General features: G+C 38.1%; 1 protein-coding gene across 3 annotated transcripts in view; it reads right to left on the reverse strand.

The window, feature by feature from the left end:
* Positions 1 to 12,891, reverse strand: part of PDLIM3 (PDZ and LIM domain 3) — a 31,043-nt gene extending 18,152 nt beyond the window's left edge. The window contains exons 1-3 of one of the 3 annotated variants that reach the window (XM_026508610.4): positions 12,477 to 12,891; positions 2,937 to 3,088; positions 779 to 863 (exon numbers count right to left, since the gene is read on the reverse strand). In XM_026508610.4, the coding sequence (XP_026364395.3) occupies positions 779 to 863; positions 2,937 to 3,088; positions 12,477 to 12,569 (330 nt within the window). In that variant the 5' untranslated portion in view covers positions 12,570 to 12,891. The remainder of the gene's footprint in view (positions 1 to 778; positions 864 to 2,936; positions 3,089 to 12,476) is intronic. The other 2 variants (XM_044387616.3, XM_026508609.4) reach the window with 2 other exon arrangements.
* Between the last annotated feature and the right edge of the window lie 10,527 nt (positions 12,892 to 23,418).

Below are 23,418 nucleotides of genomic sequence, written 5' to 3' on the forward strand. Positions count from 1 at the left end.
CAATTTCTATATCTGTCTTTCTAAACTTGGGAAACTGCTGGTTAAGGAGAGGTTCTAAAATCCTTGTCTTAATTACATTTTCCCACACAGCACAACTGAGGGTTGGTTTAATTTCAGGTTTTTTGTGGTTTTTTTTTGGAGCTTTTGAAAGTAGACATCATCAGATAAGCATCAGATTATTAGATTAATTTAGCTCATTAGAATTGCCTCAAGGGAAAATCCTCTCTCTTTTGTAATTCTACTGCATGGGCAGAATATCACCATGGTTACATAATGCAAAAAACCCTTTTTGTAGAGTAAACTTAATTATAGAAGGTCGGAACTGAGAATTAAAAAAGGATGTAAAAGAAGATCTGGATGAAGACCTCGAAGAATTGAAGTTCACAATAATTATTAGATTAGAGACACCTGTTTCAAATGGTAGACACTAATTTCGTTTTGCTTTGTTTTAACATGTTAAACTTCTTGGATTATGTCATGGTCATTTGGCAGAAGTCCATTATAAAGAATGAAAAAATAAGTGGACTGTAAGTAGATAGAGTCAAATTTGTCCTGAGAACATATTTGTCTTTTAACAAGGCACTTGCCTGGGGATACTTCTCTTTTCTCTTGATATAAAAAGATGCAGATAATATAATGTCACAGGGTAAAGACAGACAATCGCTCCATCATGTGGCTTATTCCGATTTTTTATATTTGTCACTTCTTCCTCTTGGAAGGCATCCACATCATTTAAAAGGAAATATAATGTGAATATCACTTACTCTAAAATTCATACCTGTGGTTCTGATTCTAAGTTGATTTTGAAAGGATGAGCCTTCCCATCTTCAGATACCTGTGGAGACCATAAGCGAGTTTCTGCCCTGTGAATAAAAGAAATTTTGTAAACTCCAAATTCTAATGGTACTTCCAGTTTTAGTATACTTTAATCTCCCATAATGGGTATGATACTATCGAAACTTGATAATTTCTGTATTCTCCCATCTAATTAGTTTTTTGGGTACTTGAATGGATAAAAAAATTTTTTTTTTAAAGAATTTATTTATTTATTTGACAGAGATAGAGACAGCCAGCGAGAGAGGGAACACAAGCAGGGGGAGTGGGAGAGGAAGAAGCAGGCTCATAGTGGAGGAGCCTGATGTGGGACCCGATCCCATAACGCCGGGATCACGCCCTGAGCCGAAGGCAGAAGCTTAACCGCTGTGCCACCCAGGCGCCCCTGAATGGATAAAAATTGCACGGAGTACTACTGTAGACTGAAGTTTGTGTCCTGCCACCTGCCCCCCGCCAAGTTCCTATGTTGCAACTCTACCCTCCAGTGTGATGGTATTTGGACATGAGGTCTCTGGGGGGTAATTAGGATTAGATTAGGTCATGAAGGTAGAGCTGTCATGATAGGATTAATGTCCTTATATAAAGAGGAAGAGAAATGCGAACTCGATCTCTATGTCCATGCACCAAGAAAGGCCATGTGAGGAAATAATCAGGAAACTGACCATGCCGCATCCTGATCTCAGACTTCTGGCCTCCAGAGCTGTGAGACATAAATTTTTGTTTAAGTCACCCCGTCTATGGTATTTTTGTTATAGGAGCCCAAACCAACTGAGGCAAAGACATTGTACAGTGTCTGGAGAGAGTAGGTCTGCAGGAAACACTACAGGAGAGGAAGATTCTGAAGGCATATGACCACAGGGAAAACTCCCTGCGTTTCCTCTACTTCCCTCCCATCCTACCCAGGCCACCACAGGAGACAGTGAGTGGTGTGCCAGGGGGATTTGCTGTTGGCATCAAGGAAATGAGCTTTATCCAATCTCATGTCCTTCTCATGTATCTGTTTGGGACCATGTACTCTGAAGGGACTGTGTGCTTGGCAGGAACACTAGTTATGCATAAACAGGGAAAGAGTCAATTTCACCCCTGAAATGGCAGATTGGCTGATTGATTGGGCCTTCTGAACCACAGCAGGAAAAGTTGGAAATATAATAGCAACGGGAGAAACACACACTAGCAACCACTATAACAAAACATTATTTTCACAATTCAGCTTCAGCTCAGGCCTATGATAGCAAAAGATCAGTTCAATTTCCTAATTTTTTTTTGTTGTTGTTTGTTTAGAAATGTCTCATTTCTAACATTCTCACCACATGTGCACTCTTACAACTTGTCAGATTCTTCTGGGCTGAATTCTGTACAAAACAGCCAATGGCGTACAGGGGATTAGCAACCAGTTTTCAATATGCTCACATTTTGGCAAGTCAAGAGATTCTTTTAGGAGAATCTTTAAATTCCATTGCATTCTTGATCCCATTTAGAACAGCAGTACAAGTAGCTGTGCTGCGCAGTGTTTCTGTGGCCAGAACCTTTCGTGGTTCTATTTTCATAGCCAATTAACAGGAAAAGGAATTCTTTTAGGCTCTTTCCTTATTCTGACATTCCAGAGAATTCTTTTCAGAAATAGTTTGTTAACAACTCCTAGATTGACATCAGTGAAGAACAGACCAAAGTGGCTGATATACTAAAAGAAAGAAAGAAAGAAAGAAAGAGAGAGAGAGAGAGAAAGAGGAAGAAAAAGAAAGAAAGAAAGAAAGAAAGAAAGAAAGAAAGAAAGAAAGAAAGAAAGAAAGAAAGAGAAAGAAAGAAAGAAAGAAAGAAAGAAAGAAAGAAAGAAAGAAAGAAAGAAAGAAAAGAAAGAAAGAGCGAGCCAGTCAAAATTCTAGGAAGGAAGGAAGGAAGGAAGGAAGGAAGGAAGGAAGGAAGGAAGGAAGGAAGGAAGGAAGGAAGAAAGGAAGGAAGGAAAGAAGGAAAGGAGGAAGGGACAGTCAAAATTCTAGGTCCTATGAAACTCTTTCTTACTGGGAGGATGAAATCATTTGTAGTTCTGGTTCGGGTTCTCCTGCAAAACAGATCACATTTTAACACCATTAATTAAAGAGCACCTGTCAATTTTGAGACACAGCTGGTGTGCTGCTGCTTTAATCCTGTCCTGTGCATCAGCATGAGTCATGGACTCTGTACCAAAGCCATCAATAGCCAGGATGACATCTCCAGGACACAGGTTGGCAGCTGCTGCCTTGCTTCCTGGAGTAATCTGGAAGAAATGATGGCATCATTTAAAAACCAACATTCTGCAATATTTTGAGTTTTGTGCCTGATATTTATATTTCAGCTTGGTAACATTTTAAATGTTTCACTGGGCAGGGAATTTTAAATCTAACTTAAAATAACTCTTAAATGATCAATTGTGTTAGCTCTATTTTTCCACCATGCTAAATAATTTTGTTTCTTACTAACCACATTTCATCTATCATGACATCTCTTATTCTCTTCTAAAACATCTTCCTTAACACCATGGTTGAATCATATTTTCTTTGTTTTAAACAAAATAATTTATTCTTTAGGGTTTTTTTTCATCCATAACTCCCTATTTGGGAGTATAACGTCACCACATTTGGGGAGCTTTTATATTTGAATTGAAACTACTGTTGCATCAAGTAATGATGTTTAAAATTCACATGAAGGGGCATCCGGGATGTAGAAAGCTGGAAAGAGAATCACTCTTGCAGTAATAAGAAGAAGCCATATAATATACAAAATTGTAACTTTTCATGAACTATTCAGAGAGCTGAAACTGCAGGGCAACCAACTAAGCCTGGAATCTAAGGAAAGACAGGTGCCTCCAAGGAAAGTCAAGATGTAAGCAACTCGTATCACTTGTGTCAGAGCACAGAAGAAGAAGGGGGCACTATTTTGGTCACAAAGAATTCAGCTGAAAAGATGAACAAATTACTAAAGTTAACACTGAGATTCTAGAACCCCTGGGGATGCAGACACAAGAGAAGTTTGTATTCATACACAGTGTCTTCTGCATGAATGAAAAACAGATTGAACAAATAAAAAACAACCAACAAGATACTAGATTTTAATTAAACCTTATCAGAAATTACATTAAATGTAAATGGTCTAACCACATGTTCTGTGTTTTAACAGAGATTGTCAAACTAGGTAAAAAAACAAGATCCAATTTTATGCTGTCTACAAGAAACCTACATGGATTTTTCTTTTCTCTTCTTTTCTTTTTTCTTTTCTCTTCTTTTTTTTCTTCTTTCTTTTTTTTTTGGTGGGGTGTGTGGGTGATGAAAGAAATACTTAAGGATACATATGGTTATTAGCCATATGTATGGGAAACATATGGTTATTAAATATTTAAAAGATACCAAATTTGAAATTATTAATTACTATGTTGAGGTTTCAGTTTTTGATTGCTATACCTACTCCTAATTGCTTTGGGTAAATCCCAGTTATTTACAACTGCCTAATAGTCCTTTCCTGGTCTTACCCTACCTACTTCTCTAACATCATCATACACTGTTTCTGCTCCCCTCCACCCACTGTGCTGTAGCTATTCCAGGTTCCTTTTAGTTCCTCAAATAGACCAAGCATGTACCCTCTTCAGGGTTTTACATGCACTGTTATTTTTGCCTGAAATGTTTCCCCCACTCTTTACCCAGTTGCTCCTCTTCATCCTTTACGTCTAGGCTTAAATGTCACATTCTCAAAGAGACTTGCCCAAACATCTGAAGTAGCTTCTCCAGACCCTCGCCCCATCATTCTCCACCATTGTTCATTTCCTTCCTGAAGATAAGTTGTACTTTAATGCTTGTTTATTTACTTGTATATTATTTGTCTTTGCAACTAGACTGGAAGTTCTTGAGCATATGTATCATATTATGTATATTTCTAATGTGTCACGGTGTATATTTCAGTGTTTGAAATTAATGGATAATTGAAAATGAATGAAAGGGTTATTTAAAGCAGAAACAAAAAAGATCTAGTCCCTACATACCCAAAGATTATAGCTATTAATGTCAACCCATCACTGTTGTATTTGCAAGTTCCTACTGTTCAGAGCAGAAGAGACAGGACTTGACTTAAACCTCAGACTGCTCCAGGAATAAACTAGACTGTTCCTAATATTTTACTTGAGGATCAATCATTCATTCATTTTTTTCTCTATTAACTTAATTAATCTAGCTATCGATTCCATTTAAATTTGTGGCTCTAAGAGATAGCCAAGATTCATTTAAATGAATAAAATTGCAAAGGTAATAAATTCTCATGTGTCTGAGATATTCAGTCTCATCACTAAAATGTTTATTGTACTCACTTAATTTCTGTGATCATCTCACTTAAGGATACATACTGATCGTGATTATTTTCCAATAGGAACAGTTGATAGAAGCTTGGTGAAGACAAAGGGGGTTATTATATCCCAGGCTTTGGGATGCATTTCATAGCTGTCTTCCATTTGGAAATTCTCCCAAGCCCAGAACTGTTAGAAGAATAAAATTTTCCATCTCCAGTGTGACTTGCAGGGATAAAAATAATCTTAAACTTTTAATTTTCTCTAGCTATACTTTGTCAAAATCAGTACTATCTATTTTTGAACTTATGAGACCAGAAGTTTTTTCTTTGAGTTAAAAAATGAGAAAGAATAGCTCAATGTGTTTGCTTTTAAAACCTCACCTAGCGTTTCTAATATACTTAAATAGATTTTTTATATAATGCTCAATCTTGATTTAGAAAAGCCTAACACCATTTTTTAGCTCTGGTTGGGATAAGTGGAAAGTAGTGTTGTGTGTGTGTGTATATAAATTCTAAACTGAGACATCTGGTGTTTGTTGAACTTCGATACTGAACATTGCTAAGTTTCTTTAAGAGTATTAATACATAAGTATTAACACTATCTTATATTTACTCCAAATATCATATTTGCAAAGCTCTTTCTAATAACTTTGACCATTGCAACAACTGTAAGACAGGCTGGACGAAGAAGACTATTTTTTAGAGAAGGATAAATGTCCAAGTAACCTGTTGCTTCCTACTAAGATGGGAACAGCTGTTTGGCTATGTCAGCAGTGGTTTCAGAGGTCAAATAAGAAAGGTGGTTGGGGGTGCCTGGGTGGCTCAGTCAGTTAAGTGTCTGCCTTTAGCTTGGGTGTGGTCCTGGGGTCCTGGGATTGAGCCCTGAGTTGGGCTCCCTGATTTGCAGGGAGTCTGCTTCCTCCTCTGCCCCTCCTTGTGCTCTCTCTCTCTCTCTGTCTCAAATAAATAAATAAAACCTTAAAAAAAAAAAAAAAGAAGAAGGTGGTTGATGGTGATGTCAAAACCCACTTCTTTATTTTTTTTTTAATCTTTTGTTTTGTTTTGTTTTGTTTTTGTTTTTTTTTTTGTCAAAACCCACTTCTGACTTTGCATTCAACCTAGTGATTGATGTCCTTGGATCTCTAAGGAAGGAGCTGATAAGAAAAAAAAAAAAAAAGGATGGAGAGAGAGGGATGAGAGAGAAGGAGAACATATGGTCTCTTCACTTCTTCTAGTTCTTAAGTTCAGCTCGGATTGTGATGAGAAAATGACCACTAAATTGGCCTGGTTTTAGTAAGTTAAACTATCTGTTTAGACATAAAGATATGTTATTTCCCAGCATTATATTATTACTTTATTATGTTATTACTTTATATTATTGCTCATAGTTTATTATTAACATTTCCCCCCAAATCAGGAGAAGAGAGAGCTACAATGAGGCAAAGAGTTTTTCAGTGGATTATTTATTATTAGGTTCATTGGCATCTCAAATATCAAAAGCATTAGAGAAATCATTGAAAATAGTACTACCACATCACTTAGCACATGTTTCAAATTTGTCTAAATAGAACAATCACATGAGGGTCCTTGCTGGACATAAAGACTCCCATTCTACTCCAGGTGCCTGGAATCACAAATCATAAGCTCTAGGGGAGGAACCAGAGAATTTGTGTTCTAACAAGTGCCTTGGATGATCTCTATTATTCACATCAACCTATTATTTGGGTCTGTTTGGAAAACAGTAATTTAAATCACACATAAAGCATCTATAATATTCTACTTACTGCAGGAGACATGAGGGAAGCACAAGATATGGCCCTGGGGAGACTTTTTTTTTTTTTTTTTAAGATTGATTGATTGATTTGAGAGAGTGCGGGGGGAAGGGGAGGGCAAAAGGGAGAGGAAGAGACCAGAATCTCAAGCAGACTCCCTGCTGATCATGGAGCCCGATGTGGGGCTCCATCTCACGACCCTGAGATCATGACCTGAGCTGAAATCAAGAGTTGGACGGGACGTTTGACTGACTGAGCCACCCAGGCCCCCCTGTTGAGACTTTTATGTTAAGTATAAAAATGAAATAGGTATGGACAAGACAAGTTTACACTGCAGGGCTATGCTATGGGGCATGGATCGAAATAGTGAGAAAGCCCATTGTTCGGTTGTTCTCTGTTGCCTACAAATAAACTCCAGTGCCCTACCTGGCACCTAAAGCCCTCTAGTGCCTGGCTGTAATGTGCATTTCTAGGGCCATACCTCATGTCGGTTACCTCAGAACCTCTGCAAGTAGCACCTGGGCATGGATAGTTTCATGTGTCGTCTGGTGAATCTAATGTGTAGCCATGGTTGAGAACCAGTGCAGTATTGTTATTATTATTGGCATTGTATTCCTGAGAACTATTATCTCACGGAATTCTCAAGACACTCTTTTAAGATGAGAAAACGGATGCTCTCAGAGTATAAGAAACTTACTTAGGGTCACACAACCAGGAAAAATCTGCAATTCCTCATAGGGCTAACTCTGTAGCTCAAGCTCTTCCACTGGCCTGCGATGCCATTCTTGCAGGTGAACTCTGCCCTGACTTGTCCCATCTCTTTGGCCACACTTTTCTCATGGAGTCCTGGACAGGTTGTGTGCTGGTTGTTTATGTACATGTATGTCCCTTCTCTTCTCATATTTGAGCGTCTCAGGGAGTAGAAACCTATTGAGTTATAATTGTATCCCCCACAGTGCCTTCCACATATAGTGCTTTCTACACTTAATAGATATTTGTGGGATGTAGGACTGTTATGAACATATGAACCAGCATTTCTATGCAGACATGTCTTTGGTAGAATAAATAGGTTTTCCCATCAACCTTCCTACTACACTTGAATCCTGGTAAAGGATTGCATTCAACTGTAAATACTTCTTTCTAAAAGCTCGAATTTCAAATATAGTTTATATTAAAGTCATATACTTTTCTAAGTTCAAGCCTGCAAAACTTAAGAAATAGTAACATTTTCTATATTGGTACCCAAGTCCATATAGTGTTCTCAGTTACAGTGATCTTGGCCCTGAGCATGCTCTGAATAGGAAGGAGGGAGGAAGAAGGGGAGGAACAAGAATTGAGTGGGAAAGGACATACTAGCATCAGATGTATATAATAATCTTACATCATATACACAAAAGAAACTCGTACTTTACTCCAAATTGGACCATTTGTGAAAGCAAACCATCTGTAACTTGGCTGTGATGGTAGCTCCACCTTCTGGGTGGTCCAAATACTTAGAAAAGAAGGAGACTCCTTAGAATCTTCTTGGCAGAAAAAGAAAAGCTGCTCACTTAGAGATGTGAACCTCAGATTTATTCTGTGAAATGTGGAGGCCAGTTATATATGGTGTTTGCAGTAACAACCCTTCCACACCCACAACTCAAATTTTTATTGCACAAAGTATCACACACCTATTGCCTAGAAACTGTTTTCCTACAAAATGTGTGTATCACAACCCATTGCTAATTTTTTTTTTGAGAATGTCTGTTGTTTTGTTTTCCTTACTTCTGGTGTCTTTTATGACACAGATTCACCTGGCTGATTAATTGGATTGTAAATTATTTCTACAGTGGGGACCCTTTATCCTAATTTTTTGAACTGTAATTTCAACTGCTGGAAAGAGTGACATTTGTAATCCCCTTCCCCAACTCTGGTGGAGTAGAGGCCCACTGTCTAGGAGCATTTGCATTTGCAAAATGTGAGGCAGGGAGGGAAGGTGATAGCTTGCAGGAAGACAAAAATTGATTTGACTCGAGGAATGTACCTCATTTATAGGAATTTTTGTGGCGTTCAGGCATTAGTTTTTCAATTCTTTGACTACTTAAGAACTTATGTAAAACATATCAATTAACAATAAAGCAATTCTCGTTTTTTAAATGTGGAATATCTTTGAGGATATAATCTGCATCTATTATGATATAATAGTTACATAAAAAGTGAACAATTTAATCATTCATATTGTGTCTATATTTTTATAACATAGATGATGCTCAGCACTGAGTAGCCCCTTAATTTAAAAGTTCCTGCTTTCAGGGAGCATGCAATTTGTGGGATACAGATGTACTCAAACATCTGTGGTACAAGGCATGACGTAAGGAGAAGTTGTAGGGCAAAAGCTGTGGTAATCAAATGTGCGAAATGCTTATTACGAGAAGAAAGCTAGGGGAGTGGTATTTGATTGGGCTGCCTAGGCAGAGGACAGTGGGTTAGGGTGGGGAGGAGAAATGTGGAGAGAAATGATTTTGCATGTAGATGGGCAGAGAAGTCATAAGTCATCCGGGGTAGTGACACTACTGCCTATCTACACAGTGAGAGGAGGAAAGGGAGAGAAAAGGAAGAAAGAGGGAGGAAATGAAGTTGGAGACGTGAGTTGGGAAGAGGGTGAAGGCTGTGACTATGCTCAGAGACCGCACATTTTATTCCCTTTAAACTGGTGTTGCCATTGAAGGATTTTTAAGAATGGGGAGGATAGAAACAACCTAGCATTTCCCGAAGCTGGCTGGTAAGAAATATGCAGAGTGAATCGTAGAGGGCAGACAGAACGAGGTGTGAAGTGATGGAAGCTTGAGTAGGGACAGTGGTAGGAAAAAATCTTTATCTTCTATAAATATATAGAATCAATAGGACCAGATGATGAAGTGGATGACACAAAACACCTGTTTGGAAAGATCTGTACAATAAACAGGTTTTTGTTTGTTTGTTTTTTACATGTGTGGACTTCAGAATGCAGGCTTTGGCGGCGGATGGAACTAGGGCCAAGTTCTATCCCACAACTTGTGACCATTAGCAGGTTAGTGAAATTCTTGAAGCGTCATTCTCTCATCTGAAAAAAGAGATATTACTACTACTACTCTTATAAAATTATTGTGAGGTTGAAGTGAATTAGTGCATATAAAGAGCTAAGAGACGCTCATGGCAAGCCAAGGTGAGCAATAATACACATACAATCTCATTTACTACCTTTTAAAATAAAACAAAAATTATAAAAGTAATAAAATTTTACTATTGAATTACAACACGGATAATTAGTTTTCTGTAAGATCTTTTAGTCTTTTTACAAGTGATTTTTACTGTTCTTATAATTTCGGTGGAAACATTCTCAAGTAGGTATTCACTAAGGAAAAAAGTTCAAGGGAATATGCTTTCATTTATTCAACATGAATCTGTTACATGCATGGTTTGGGGGACACTTGGAATACAAAATAGTTGAATTTTACCTGCTATTCTTGAGCTAAATTAATTGAAGAGAACGGGCATAGTCAAATGAAATCATCACTTATGGTCATGCATTATTATTTAACCGTGTCAAAATGAGGGATGTAAATTAGTAATGAATTAGAAATTCAAATAAGAATTGGCTTCCCAAATAATAGTTGTCATATCAAATACATTTGCCAATAGCTCCTGTAGTCCAACTGCAGTATGTAAGTACTGCTTTAAAATAAACATTGTTTATGATGTCAGCAACTCAACATTTCAAACATAAGATAATCATATTGATGCGTTACATAGTTAAGAGCAAGATATTTCTTTTATAAATCACTTAAAAGGTTTTGGTGACAAAATTATTTTTTTAGGATTCACTATAAATATGATTTATCCTTTGTTAGGATTCAAAAGCTTATTTTCCTTTAGTTTAAACAAATGAAAACGATACTTCAGAAACTTTAAAAATATTTCTTAGTAGAGATAATGGAAACTGTTTTGGTTGGTAAATCCATAAAAGGCACTCATTGCTTGGCCCAGATCACTGAACCATTTTCTGTTTTATTTACTTAGGAACATTGTGGGGGTATGTTAGGTTTTCATGTCTCATACAAAAACACATGTCAGGTGTGTTTATATGTTTTTGAAAAGTGTAAAACAAAGCTTGAAATGTTCCATGGTATGTGTATGTACGGTACATGTTTTGAGATATTTTAAAAAGACATTGGTTCCCAAATCTCATAGATATATATGTAGAACAGAATTTAAAAGGTATTAACTTGTTCAAAAATCTATATGAGTAAATCAGATTATAAAGCATACATTTATAAAATACAATATAAGCAGGGTGATTGTTCGGAGAAGGAAGGGAAAAATGAAGGGGGCGGGGGTAAATAGAGGGTGAGATGAACCAGGAGAGACTATGGACTCCAGGAAGCAAACTGAGGACTTCAGAGGGGAGGAGGGTGGGGGATTGGGACAGGCTGGTGATGGGTAGTAAGGAGGGCACGTACTGCATAGAGCACTGGGTGTTATACGCAAACAATGAATCATGGAACCCTACATCAAAAACTAATGATGTACTGTATGGTGACTAACATAACATAATAAAAAAAATATAAGCAGTAAGGAAAAAAAGAAAACATAAGTAAAGTATAATATTCTGAAAGTTTATGCTTTTAGATTATGTTTAATATGCCTTTTATTGATAACTGAAAGAACAGGAATTTTCTATTAAGACAAACACTTGTGTTAGAAAAAAAATCAACTAGACCAACTAGAAGTTTACTGACAGGACAGAAATCCCCAAATTTCCTTTTTCTTCTTTTCTTTTTTTCTAATTAGACAATAGTCTAGGAAATATTAAGTAAGAAAAAGTTGACTCTGACAGTAAAGTGGTTTTTTTTTCCAGAGTTGTTAGGCTGACTGGTGACTTTCCATCAGGTAAACTAAATTATCTGACACGTTTTCTTTGTAGTTTGAGTTATAGGTGATGATTCCTAAGCCAAATTCCCAGCTTTGGAAAATACTTTTTCAAAATGCCTGGAAACCTAGGAAAACACATTAGTAATATTTTCCCCGTCTGGGCTGATATGAGCGGTTCCAACTTGGCCGACCCAGGTTATGTCCTGGGATCAGCGCTGTCCTGAAGTTTTCATCCGTAGGAGAAAGGCGCTCAGGTGCGCGTCTAGCTCCGAGGAACAACAGCCAATGTCAGGCATTCCTCCCTTCTCCCTGGGACCTCATTTCTTTTGTTCCTGGAAGGAAACGGGGGGTGGAGGGCAGAAGGCCCCCCAGCCCTCGCCGCCTAGCCTCCTCTGAGCCCAGGGGAATCACGCTGTCAATTCACCTCTCCTTGAAGTTGTTGGGGACCGATAGGATGCGGACGGAGACCACTGGAGCTGACTGCGTAAATTCTCTAAGTTGCTCTGCATCCTCCCAGCTTCAGTTTGCCAAGTTGCAGCCGCCCCTCGCAGTGTGAGCCCGAAGCGGAGGACCCATCGGGCGCACCCGGGGCTCACTGGCCGCTCTCCAATCCGGGAAGACCCACCGCACGCCAGCCCCCCCACCGGCAGTGAAAGAACAGAAAACACCTACCCTGGTGATGACCAAAGGCTGGTTGAAGTCTATGCCCCCGGAGAGTCTGAAGCCCCAGGGCGCAGGGCCCGGGAGGATCACGTTCTGGGGCATGGTGCTCTTGGCGCGGCCTCGAGCCTGGGCGCCTTGGCTCTAGGGACTGGGGCGCAGCGAGGGGCGGTCCTGCCCACGGCAAGTGTCCCCGAGAGGGACAGCCACTCCGCTCCCCAGAAAGTGCCCTCGCCCAGATTGCGGCCGGGGAGCTTTATCCCCGCTCCCGAGTGACGTCACTGGCTTGCCCTCCTCCCCACCCCCTCCCACCAAGGAGAGCTCCAACTTTGGAAGAAAGAGACGCGCCAGACCCGCGGGAGTTTACGGACCAGCACCGGCTGGGTGCAGCCTCCCAGACCTTTAGGAGGGCGCTGGAGGAGGCTTCGGGTTACAGCCTCCCGTAGTCTCTTAAAGTAACACCTGTCCTCCTGTTTATCTTCTTCTTGGAGCTCAGCACCGCGCTCCATTCAAAGTTAAAAGCAGTGAAGCCACAGCGTCTATGCTTCCAATTAAAATAAAACAAAAGCTTCATAAATGCAGTTAGTTACTTAGCAGTTTTGAGTGCGCCGATATTTACTTATTAGCCGTGTGACCTTGGTAAAGTTAACTAAGGTCCCTAAGTCTCAGTTTCTTCATCTGTAAAACAGGAGTAATAAATAATTGTACTTCTCTCGTAGGGTTGCCTTGAGAATTCAGTGAGGTACTGCTGTGCGGTCCCTGGCACAGCATCAATAATTACTAAGCGTTTCTGCAGTTAAGTACCTACAGTCGCATGTATTTATGGGTATATATAATATATATTAATATATATTCAAATATACTCAAAATGTATTTTTTGAAAACTAAGCAATGTAGAAGTGAAAATGTCATGCAAACATACTCAATCCAATGAACCATCTAAAAGTACACATGAGGGATGCCTGGGTGGCTCAGTCATTAAGCATCTGCCTTCAGCTCAGGTCATGATCCCAGCATCCGGCTCCCTGCTCAGCTGGAAGCCTGCTTCTTCCTCTCCCATTCCTCCTGCTTGTGTTCCCTTTCTCGCTGTCTCTCTCTGTCAAATAATAAGTAAAAATCTTAAAAAAAAAAAAAAAAGTACACATGAGAAAATGATTCACCATTATACTAAAAAATAGCTTAATTTTGATTGGCGCAATTGTCACCTCCCTGAAATTCAGTCTCTAAAGTTAGTTTTTGACACATGGGAGATGCGTGTAACAGAAACCTAGGAAGTGAGTGTCCTGTGTGGGTGCTACAGCCAGAGGGAGGGTACTGAGTGGAGTAAGTGATCCAAGAGGACCCCCAGACCAGATGAAAGTGCCTGGCAGAAATGGAGGGGCAGGCGTTCACTGAGCATCTCTGGGTCCGGGTGGTGTAGTGATTGCTGTGCTGGTGTCCCCTTACCTCATCCTCGGGACAAGTCCATTAGCATGCTATTATTATTCCTATTTGGTTTTCAGGTAATGAAATAATTTCTTAGGAGTTGAGTAGTTTGTGTAAGATCACCAACCCATGTTCGCCTGACACCACTGTCTGCGTGGTATAGGTATAAAGGTCAGGAGAGTCTGGGAGGGTCCTGTCATAGTGCCATGCCTCAGTATGGAATCAAGTGTTTCTGGCATAATACCCCAGGATTTTCTGATTCACCAGGCAGGGGAGAGGGAGGAGGGTAGAGAAGTATGAAATGCTTTAAAAACATGAGAATGAGGGTCTTGGACCAATAGGATAGGGCCATATCAGTCCAGGAGAGCAGAGCTGTAACACACTTTTAATAGAGTTGTCTCTTTGGAAGTGGTTTTGAGACTGATAAAAGAGATTCAGGAAGCTATAAGCAAAGTATCCGCCTGGAGTAGTGTAAATCACAAAGCCAGGATTGGTACTACTTTGCCACTGTGCTGAATTATATAAAAGTTCCAGGGAGTAGGTGTTTTCTGGTCTCAAACATTTTCCAGTGCCCCACCTATGTTGGGTTAGCAGGGAAATAAGCATCATATATTCTTGTTAATTTTGCCTGTTTGGGCTGGCTGTATTATTGCAAATCACATTTCCTCTGTCAGTCACTGGCTGTGTCTGTGTGGTACACACACACACACACACACACACACACACACACACATCCAGAGGTCAATTCAGAAAGAAAAAAATCAGACAAGATATTTGGCACAGTGTAATTGCAATAATCAATCTCATATCTCACCTCATGACTTGGCTTATATAACCAGTTGATTATATGCTTTTTGTTTTCTGCCTTTTTACACGTCGCTTTGATGCCATTTAGTTATAATCAGCATCTATACAACATCGATATGATGCCTGATGGTTTCTTCAGGCTTTGCAGAGAGAATGGAAATCAGGGACAATCACCTCTGGACACTTTCCTGCTGACCCCAGGGAACAGTAGGATAGAGAAAAAGTGCCCACTTTATGTCCCTTGTGTTCAGAGGTGATTGTCAGAGTAGGGGTGGGAATAGCTGTGAGGGAGAATTCTAAGGAAGAAGCAGTGGCCCGACCCTAATTATTCTCCGAGGTTTCTGCCTCTGGTTTGGGTACTGTTCTAAGAAGACGTGCTTTCTGGATGACCTTTCCATATATTTTCTTTTTATATTTCCCTTTTTAAAGGATTATGATAGTAGAGATAAAAACAGAAGGACCAACTGAAAAAAAAGGGATTATGATAAGTAATTTATGATTCTGTTAAATATGTCTTTTGTGATTATTGTATTAAACTGTGTTTAGAAAGTTCTTTAACATTTTCTTTTTAGAGGAAGGTCAGTAAAAATTGTTTATTCTACTCTTATATAACTGGAAAACTTTTCTCTTGGTAAAAAAAATCATCTCTCTTATTTTAATTCTCAAACCTACAATTTTAACCTTGAACTCTCATCAATTTTCTGATCTTGTTTTTCTAACCACCTACTCGTACATATACATTCCAACCCATTCAAATCCAAATCCATCATTTTCTTTACTCATCTCAAACTGATTTCCCTGTCGCCATGACTTTCAATTTCCTCATTTCTGTTTATTTTTCTACTACTGTTCCAGGTTTGTAGGATAGATACTGTAAATTTTGTCTCTTCTTTATTTTCTATATGCCAAATGTCACAATGTATTGTGGTTTATTCATTCATTTGTTCATTCATTCAAGTAGCATTCACTGGCCATCTCTGACATGTCAGGCACTGGGAATGCAATGATGAATAAGGCCCACTTTCTGTCCTCTAAGAGCCAGTGATAAAACAAGGGAGATGGAGATATAAAACATGACCACGTTATGGGATCAGTGCTGGGACAGCGTTCTATACACTGACGGAGAGTGAAGTAATCAACTCTTCTTAGGAAGGGTGTCAAGCAGTGTTTCCAGAAGAAGAGATGTTAGAGCTGAATTTCGAAGGGTTAATAAGAATTTTCCAGGTGACTGGGAATTGAAAGGGGAAAAGGAAGGAGGACGTTCAAAGTAGAAAAAACTGTATAGGATGTGCAGTGGCAGGGAGGAAAAACAAAACAGATGGCAAATTAAGAAATGGCAGGTAACTTGGTATGGATAGGTCTTAGCATTCTGAGTATGGACAGGAGCTGAGGGTCATATAGTGAAGGGCCATATCAGAGGAATGTCGTCTGTTACACTGACACTTTGATTTTATCTTATAAGGAGCCTTTGAAGAGTTTTAAGCAACATGTATAATAATCAGATTTGCATTTTACAGGCATCATTTTGGACATTGGGAGGATGAATCACAGTTGCAAGAGATAGAAAGCAGGGAGTCCAGTTAAAACTTACAGAGGAAGATGTCGATTTGGGCAGTGGGGGTGGAGATGAATGGGCAGATATGGGAATCATTAAGAAGGTTAATTGACACAATCTGAGGACAGATCTCATATGGGGAATTAGTGAGGTTAGGAGATTTGGGTGGCTCCCAGATTTCTTCATTTGAGTATTATGTGAATATTGGAATTATTAACAAGGAGGAAATATATAAGAAGTACAGCAAGATATTTTTATTTTAATAAGAGTGTGGCAGATTAAAGCACAGTTTTGGTAATGCTGAATTTGAAATACCTGTGGAATATCTGCTATGTAGTATACTGGTTAAAAAACTAAAATTTGGAGCCAGACTGCCTGAATTATATCCTTGCTGCATGATCTTGGGCAGATTATTTAACATCTTTATTAAAATGATGATTACCATAGTACTTGCCCCCTGGCAAGTATTACATGGTTTGTATGAGTTAACAAGTACAAAATACTTAATATTAACTGTTATTAGGTTTTTACAAGGTTATGTGTTGACTGGTTGATGAAAATGTTGTGACCAGAAGCTCATAGGAACCTAACCCTGTATTTCCCCTAGGAGCAATGTTTCAGTATTTGCTGTTGGTGTTTGCTGCAGCTTTATAGAACATAACTAATGTGAATAATGAGAACTGACTGTAATATTATAGAAGTATGATGTGTATCATGTCACAGATATAGCCATGTGTAGTAGCCCTTCTCTGATGGTAATTAAGGACATCCACAGCATCCCCTGCTTACCTAAATTCCCAATCTTACAATTTGGAGCCCAAGGTAAAGAGACATATGCATTTATCTTTTTATCTCTTTAATTTGTTTGTCAGGATTTTGGGGAAGTTTAGGCACATGTCAGTGTCTAACACTTGTTTTTGTTTTATTTAATTATTTTTAAACTTAAAAAAAAAATCCAGTTCATCTATTCTCCCTTACCTCCCTACTCCCTGCCTCTGGCAATCACTAATCTGAGCTTGGTTTCTTTTGTTTTTGTTCTGTTTTGCTTTGTCTTTGATTCCAAATATAAGAGAGATCTTATGGTATTTGTCTTTCTCTGTCTGACTTACTTCACTTAGCATAATGCTCTTTTTTTAAAATTAATTAATTAATTAATTTTATTTTTTTAATGTTTTTTATTATATTATGTTAGTCACCATACAGTACATCCCTGGTGTTTGATGTAAAGTTCGAGGATTCATTAGTTGCATATAACACCCAGTGCACTATGCAATATGTGCCCTCCTTACTACCCATCACCAGCCTATCCCATTCCCCCACCCCCCTCCCCTCTGAAGCCCTCAGTTTGTTTCTCAGAGTCCATAGTCTCTCATGCTTCATTCCCCCTTCTGATTACACCCCCATTCTTTATCCCTTTCTTCCCCTACTGATCATCCTAGTTCTTATGTTCCATAGATGAGAGAAACCATATGATAATTGTCTTTCTCTGCTTGACTTATTTCACTTAGCATTATCTCCTCCAGTGCCGTCCATGTTGTAGCAAATGTTGAGAACTCGTTCTTTCTGATAGCTGAGTAATATTCCATTGTATATATGGACCACAGCTTCTTAATCCAGTCATCTGTTGAAGGGCATCTCGGCTCCTTCCACAATTTAGCTATTGTGGACAATGGTGCTATGAACATTGGGGTGCGTATGGCCCTTCTCTTCACTACTTCTGTATCTTTGGGGTAAATACCCAGTAGTGCAATGGCTGGGTCATACGGTAGCTCAATTTTTAACTTTTTAAGGGACCTCCACACTGTTTTCCAGAGTGGCTGTACCAACTTGCATTCCCAGCAACAATGTAGGAGGGATCCCCTTTCTCCACATCCTCTCCAACAATTGTTGTTTCTTTAGCATAATGTTCTTAAGGTCCATCCATGTTGTCACAAATGGCAAGATTTCATTATTTTTTATGGCCAGATAATATTCCTTATATGTATATATGCACACACACACATATCACAATTTCTTTAATCATTCATCCATTGATGGACACTTAGGTTGTTTCCACAGTTCGTGATTGTAAATTATGCTGCACTGAACACGGGGGTGCAGATATCTTTTCAAATTAGTGTTTTTGCTTTCTTCAGATAAATACCCAGAAGTGGAATTTCTGGATCATAAGGTAGTTTTATTTTCTACTTTTTGAGGAACCTCCATACAGAGTAGTTGTACCAATTTACATTCCACCAATATTGCACAAAGCTTTCCTTTCTCCACATTCTCACCAACACTTGTTATTTCTTGCCTTTTTGATACTACCCATTCTGAATGGTGTGAACTCATATTTCATGGTGGCTTTGATTTGCATTTCTCTGAGGATTATTGACATTGAGCATGTTTTCATGAACTGTTGACCATCTATCTGTATGTCTTTGAAAAAAATGTCTTTTCAGATTTTCCGCCCACTTTTAATTGGGTTACTTGTGGGTTTTGTTTGTTTGTTTTTGCTATTGAGTTGTATGAATTCCTTATATATTTTGGATATTAACTTCTTATCAGATAAATAATTTGCAGTTATTTTTTCCCATTCAGTAGGTTGCCTTTTCATTTTGTGAATGGTTTCCTTCACTGTGCAGAAACTTTTTGGTTTGATGTAGCCCCACTTGTTTATTTTTACTTCTGTTGCTTTGGCTTTTGGTGTCAGATTAAAAATCATTGCCAAAGTCTATGTCAGGGAGCTTACTATTTATATTTTCTTTTAGGAGTTTTATGGTTTCAGGTCTTATGTTCAAATCTTTAATGCATTTCGAGTTAATTTTTGTATATGGTATAAGATAGAGGTCCAGTTTTGTTCTTTTATGTATCACTGTCTGGTTCTCTCAGCACTGTTTATTGAAGAGAGTGCCCTTTCCTCATTGTATATTCTTGGCTCCTATGTCATAAATTAATTGGCCATCTATATGTGGGTTTATTTCTGGACTCTCTATTCTGCTCCAATGATCTGTGTTTGTTTTTATGCCAACACCATATTGTTTTAATTATAGCTTTGTAATACAGTTTGAAATCAAGGGGTGTGATGTCTCCTGCCTTGTTCTCCTTTCTCAAAGCTGATTTGGCTGTTCAGGGTCTTCTGTGGTTCCATACAAATTTAAAGATTGTTCTATTTCTGTGAAAAATACTATTGGAATTGTGATAGGGATTTCATTGACTCTGTAGATAGTTTTGGGTAGTATAAATATTTTAACAGTATTAATTCTTCTAATCCATGAGCATGGAATATCTTTCCATTTATTTGTGTCTTCCACTTCTGTCATTATTGTCTTGTGGTTTTCAATATACAGTTCTCTTACTTTCTTGGTTAAATTTATTCCCAGGTATTTTTTATGCAATTGTAAATGGGATTATTTTCTTACTTTCTTTTTCTGATAGTTCCTCATTAGCATAAAGAAATACAGATTTTTGTGTATTGGTTTTGTATCCTTTAACTTTACTGAATTCGCTTATTAGTCCTAGCAGTTTTTTGATGGAGTCTTTAGGGTTTTCTGTATGTAATATCATGTCATCTGCAAATAATGACAGCTTTATGTCTTTATATGTATTATGAGTAATGACAATAGAACAGTAAGCAATTTGATATATAAGTATAAAGCAGTTGGGTATAAAAGTCTAGAGATCTGGGCTTGAGATGAATATTTTGGAGCAACAGCAGAATTTGTTGCTGTGAGTGCCATTTTTTTTGGCAGTCTTCATTTTTGAGAGGTGGAGTTTGTATCCCATCCTCTTGAACTTGTGCAGATGTGTGACTCTTATATTTCCAATAAAATATGGTGGAAGCAACATTGTGTGCCCTCTGAGGCTAGGTCAGGAAAGGTGATGTAATTGCTGTCTTATTGATTTTAACACTTGGGACAGAAATCTTCAGCTGCCATGTGAAGGCTCTGAGGTACCATGCTGTGAGAAAGGCCAAGCTACATGGAGAGGTCACATGTTGGACTATTATTGGTAGCCCCAGACCAGACACCAGATATATGAGTAAAGATTCCTTCTTCCAAAATGGATTCCTAGAAACACAATCTTCCAAGACCAAACCAGGAAGAAATAGAACATCTAAACAGACTACTTACTAGGAATGAAATTGAATCAGTAATCAAAAACTACAACAACAACAAAAAAATCCAGGACCAGATGTACTCACAAAGCTAATATCTATTCTCCTCAAACTATTCCAAAAAAATTGAAGAAGAAGGAAAGCTTCCAAATACATTCTACAAGGCCAGCATTACCCTGATACCAAAACCAGACAAAGACACCACAAAAAAAAGAAAACTATAGGCCAGTATCCTCAATGAACATAGATGCAGAAGTCCTCAACAACATATTAGCAAACTGCATTCAACAATAAATTAAAAGTATCATTCACCACCATCAAGTGGGATTTATTCTGGGGATGCAAGGATAGTTCAATATTCACAATCAATCAACATGATACACCACATAAACAAAGGCTAAAAATCCTTTAATCATCTCAATAGATTCAGAAAAAGCATTTGACAAAATTCAACATCCATTCATGATAAAAAAAAAAAACCTCTCAGCAAAATGGTCTTAGAGGGAACATACCTCAACACAATAAAGACCATCTATGAAACATCTACAGCTAACATCATCCTTAATGGGGAAAAACTGAGAGCTTTTTTCCTAAGGTCAGGAACAAGACAAGGATGTCCACTCTCACCACTCTATTCAACATAGTACTAGAAGTCCTAGCCATAGCAATCAGACAAACAAAAGAAATAAGAGACATCTAAAATGGTAAAGAAGAAGTTAAACTGTCACTATTTGCAGATGACCATGATACTATACATAGAAAGCTTAAAGACTTCATCAAAAATCTGTTGGAGCTAGTAGGTGAATTCAGTAAATTTGCAGGATACAAAATGAATATCCAGAAATTGGTAGTATTTCTATATATTAATAACAAAGCAGCAGAAAAAGAAATTAAAAAAACCATTCCATTTAAAGTACACCAAAAGTACAGGTGAAAAAACCTGTACTCTGAAAACCATAAAACAATGATGAAAGAAATTGAAGAGGACACAAACAAATGGAAAGATATTCCATGCTCAATGGGCTGGAAGAATTCATATTATTAAAATGTCCATATTACCCAAAACAAACTATGGATTGAATACAATCCCTATCAATACACCAACAGCATTTTTCATAGAACTATAACAAATTATAGTAAAATCTGTATGGAACCACAAAAGACCCCGAATAGCCATACCAGTCTTGGGAAAGAAAAACAAAACTGGAGGTATCGCAATTCAGGATTTCAAGATCTAATACAAAGCTGTAGTAATCAAAACAGTATGGTCCTGGCACAAAAACAGACACATAGATCAATGGAACAGAGTAGAGAGCCCAGAAATAAACTTAAATGGTCAGTTGATCTATGACAAAGGAGGCAAGAATATACAATGAGAGAAAGACAATCTTTTCGATAAATGGGGCTGGGAAAACTGGACAGCTATTTGCAGGAGAATGAAATTGGATCACTTTCTAACACCATACACAAAAACAAACTAAAAATGGAATAAAGGCCTAAATATGGTGAGATCTGAAACCATAAATATACTAGAAGAGAACACAGGCAGTCATTTCTCTGACATCAGTCATAGCAACATTTTTCTAGATATGTCTTCTAAGGCAAAGGAACAAAAAGCCAAAATAAGCTATTGGGACCACATCAAACGAAAAAGCTTTTGCACAGCAAAGGAAACCATCAACAAAACAAAAAGGCAACCAACTGAATGAGAGAAGATATTTGCAAATGATGTATCTGATAAGGGGTTAGTAACCCAAATACATAAATAACACATACAACGCAACACCAAAAAAAACCCAAACAACAACAAGAAAACCAAACCCACCCAAAGCCCCCCCCCAAAAAAAACCCACCACAAATAATTTGATTAAAAAAATGAGCAGAAGACCTGAATGGACATTTTTCCAAAGTAGAAATACAGATGGCCAACAGGTACATGAAAGCATGTTCAACATCACTAATCATCAGGGAAATTCAAAACCAAAATGAGATATCACCTTACACCTGTCAGAATGGCTACAATAATAAAGACAAGAAATAAAGTGCTGGTGAGGATGCAGAGAAAAAGGACCGCTGTGTCCTGTTGGTGGGAACTTAAACTGGTACAGCCACTGTGGAAAACAATCTGGAGACTCCTCAAAAAACTAAAAAGAGATATACTATATAGTCCAATAATTTCACTATTAGGTATTTACCCAAAGAAAACAAAAACACTGACTTGAAGAGATATATGCACCCCTGTTTATTGCAGCATTATTTACAATAGCCAAGGTATGGAAGTCATCTAAGTGTCCACTGATAGACAAATGGATAAGAAAAAAATGTGTGTGTGTGTATATATGTGTATATATATACACACATACACCAGGTAGGTATATGTGCACAATGGATTATTATGCAGCCATAAAAAGGATGAGATCATGCCATTTGCGACATGGATGGACCTAGAAGATATCATGCTAAGTGAAATAAGTCAGACTGTGTAAGACAAACACTGTATGGTTTCACTATGTGGAATCTAAAAGAACCAAATGAATAGATGAACAAATAAAAAGCAGAATCAGACCTATACATATAGCAAATAAACTGATGACTGCCAGAAGGGAGGGTGGGAAGTAGGGAGGGAGGGAGAAGGACAAAATAGGTGAAGGGAAGTGGTAAATACAGGCTTCCGGTTATGGAATGAATAAACCACAGGAATAAAAGGCATGGCATATGGATATAGTCAATGATTTTGCAAATGATGAATTAGGACAAATGGTAGCTACGCTTGTAGAGAGCCTACCATAATGTATAGAGAAGTTGAAACACTATGTTGTACACCTGAAACTAATGTAACATTGTGTGTCAATGATACTCAAATTAAAAGAAGATTCCTCCTTCCAGTCCCCAACCTTTATGTCACCCCAGCCTTCAAGTCCTCCCAGCTCAGGCTGTAGACATTGTGGAACACAGAGGAGTCATCCTCACTTGTACACTTTCCAAATTGTTGACCACAGATTCTGTGATAAACATAATACAACGGTTGTTTGAAGCCTTTAAATTTTAGGATAATTTGTTACATAGCAGTA

This window comes from Ursus arctos, unplaced genomic scaffold (genome assembly GCF_023065955.2).
Source record: "Ursus arctos isolate Adak ecotype North America unplaced genomic scaffold, UrsArc2.0 scaffold_27, whole genome shotgun sequence".
Classification (NCBI taxonomy): Eukaryota; Metazoa; Chordata; class Mammalia; order Carnivora; family Ursidae; genus Ursus; species Ursus arctos.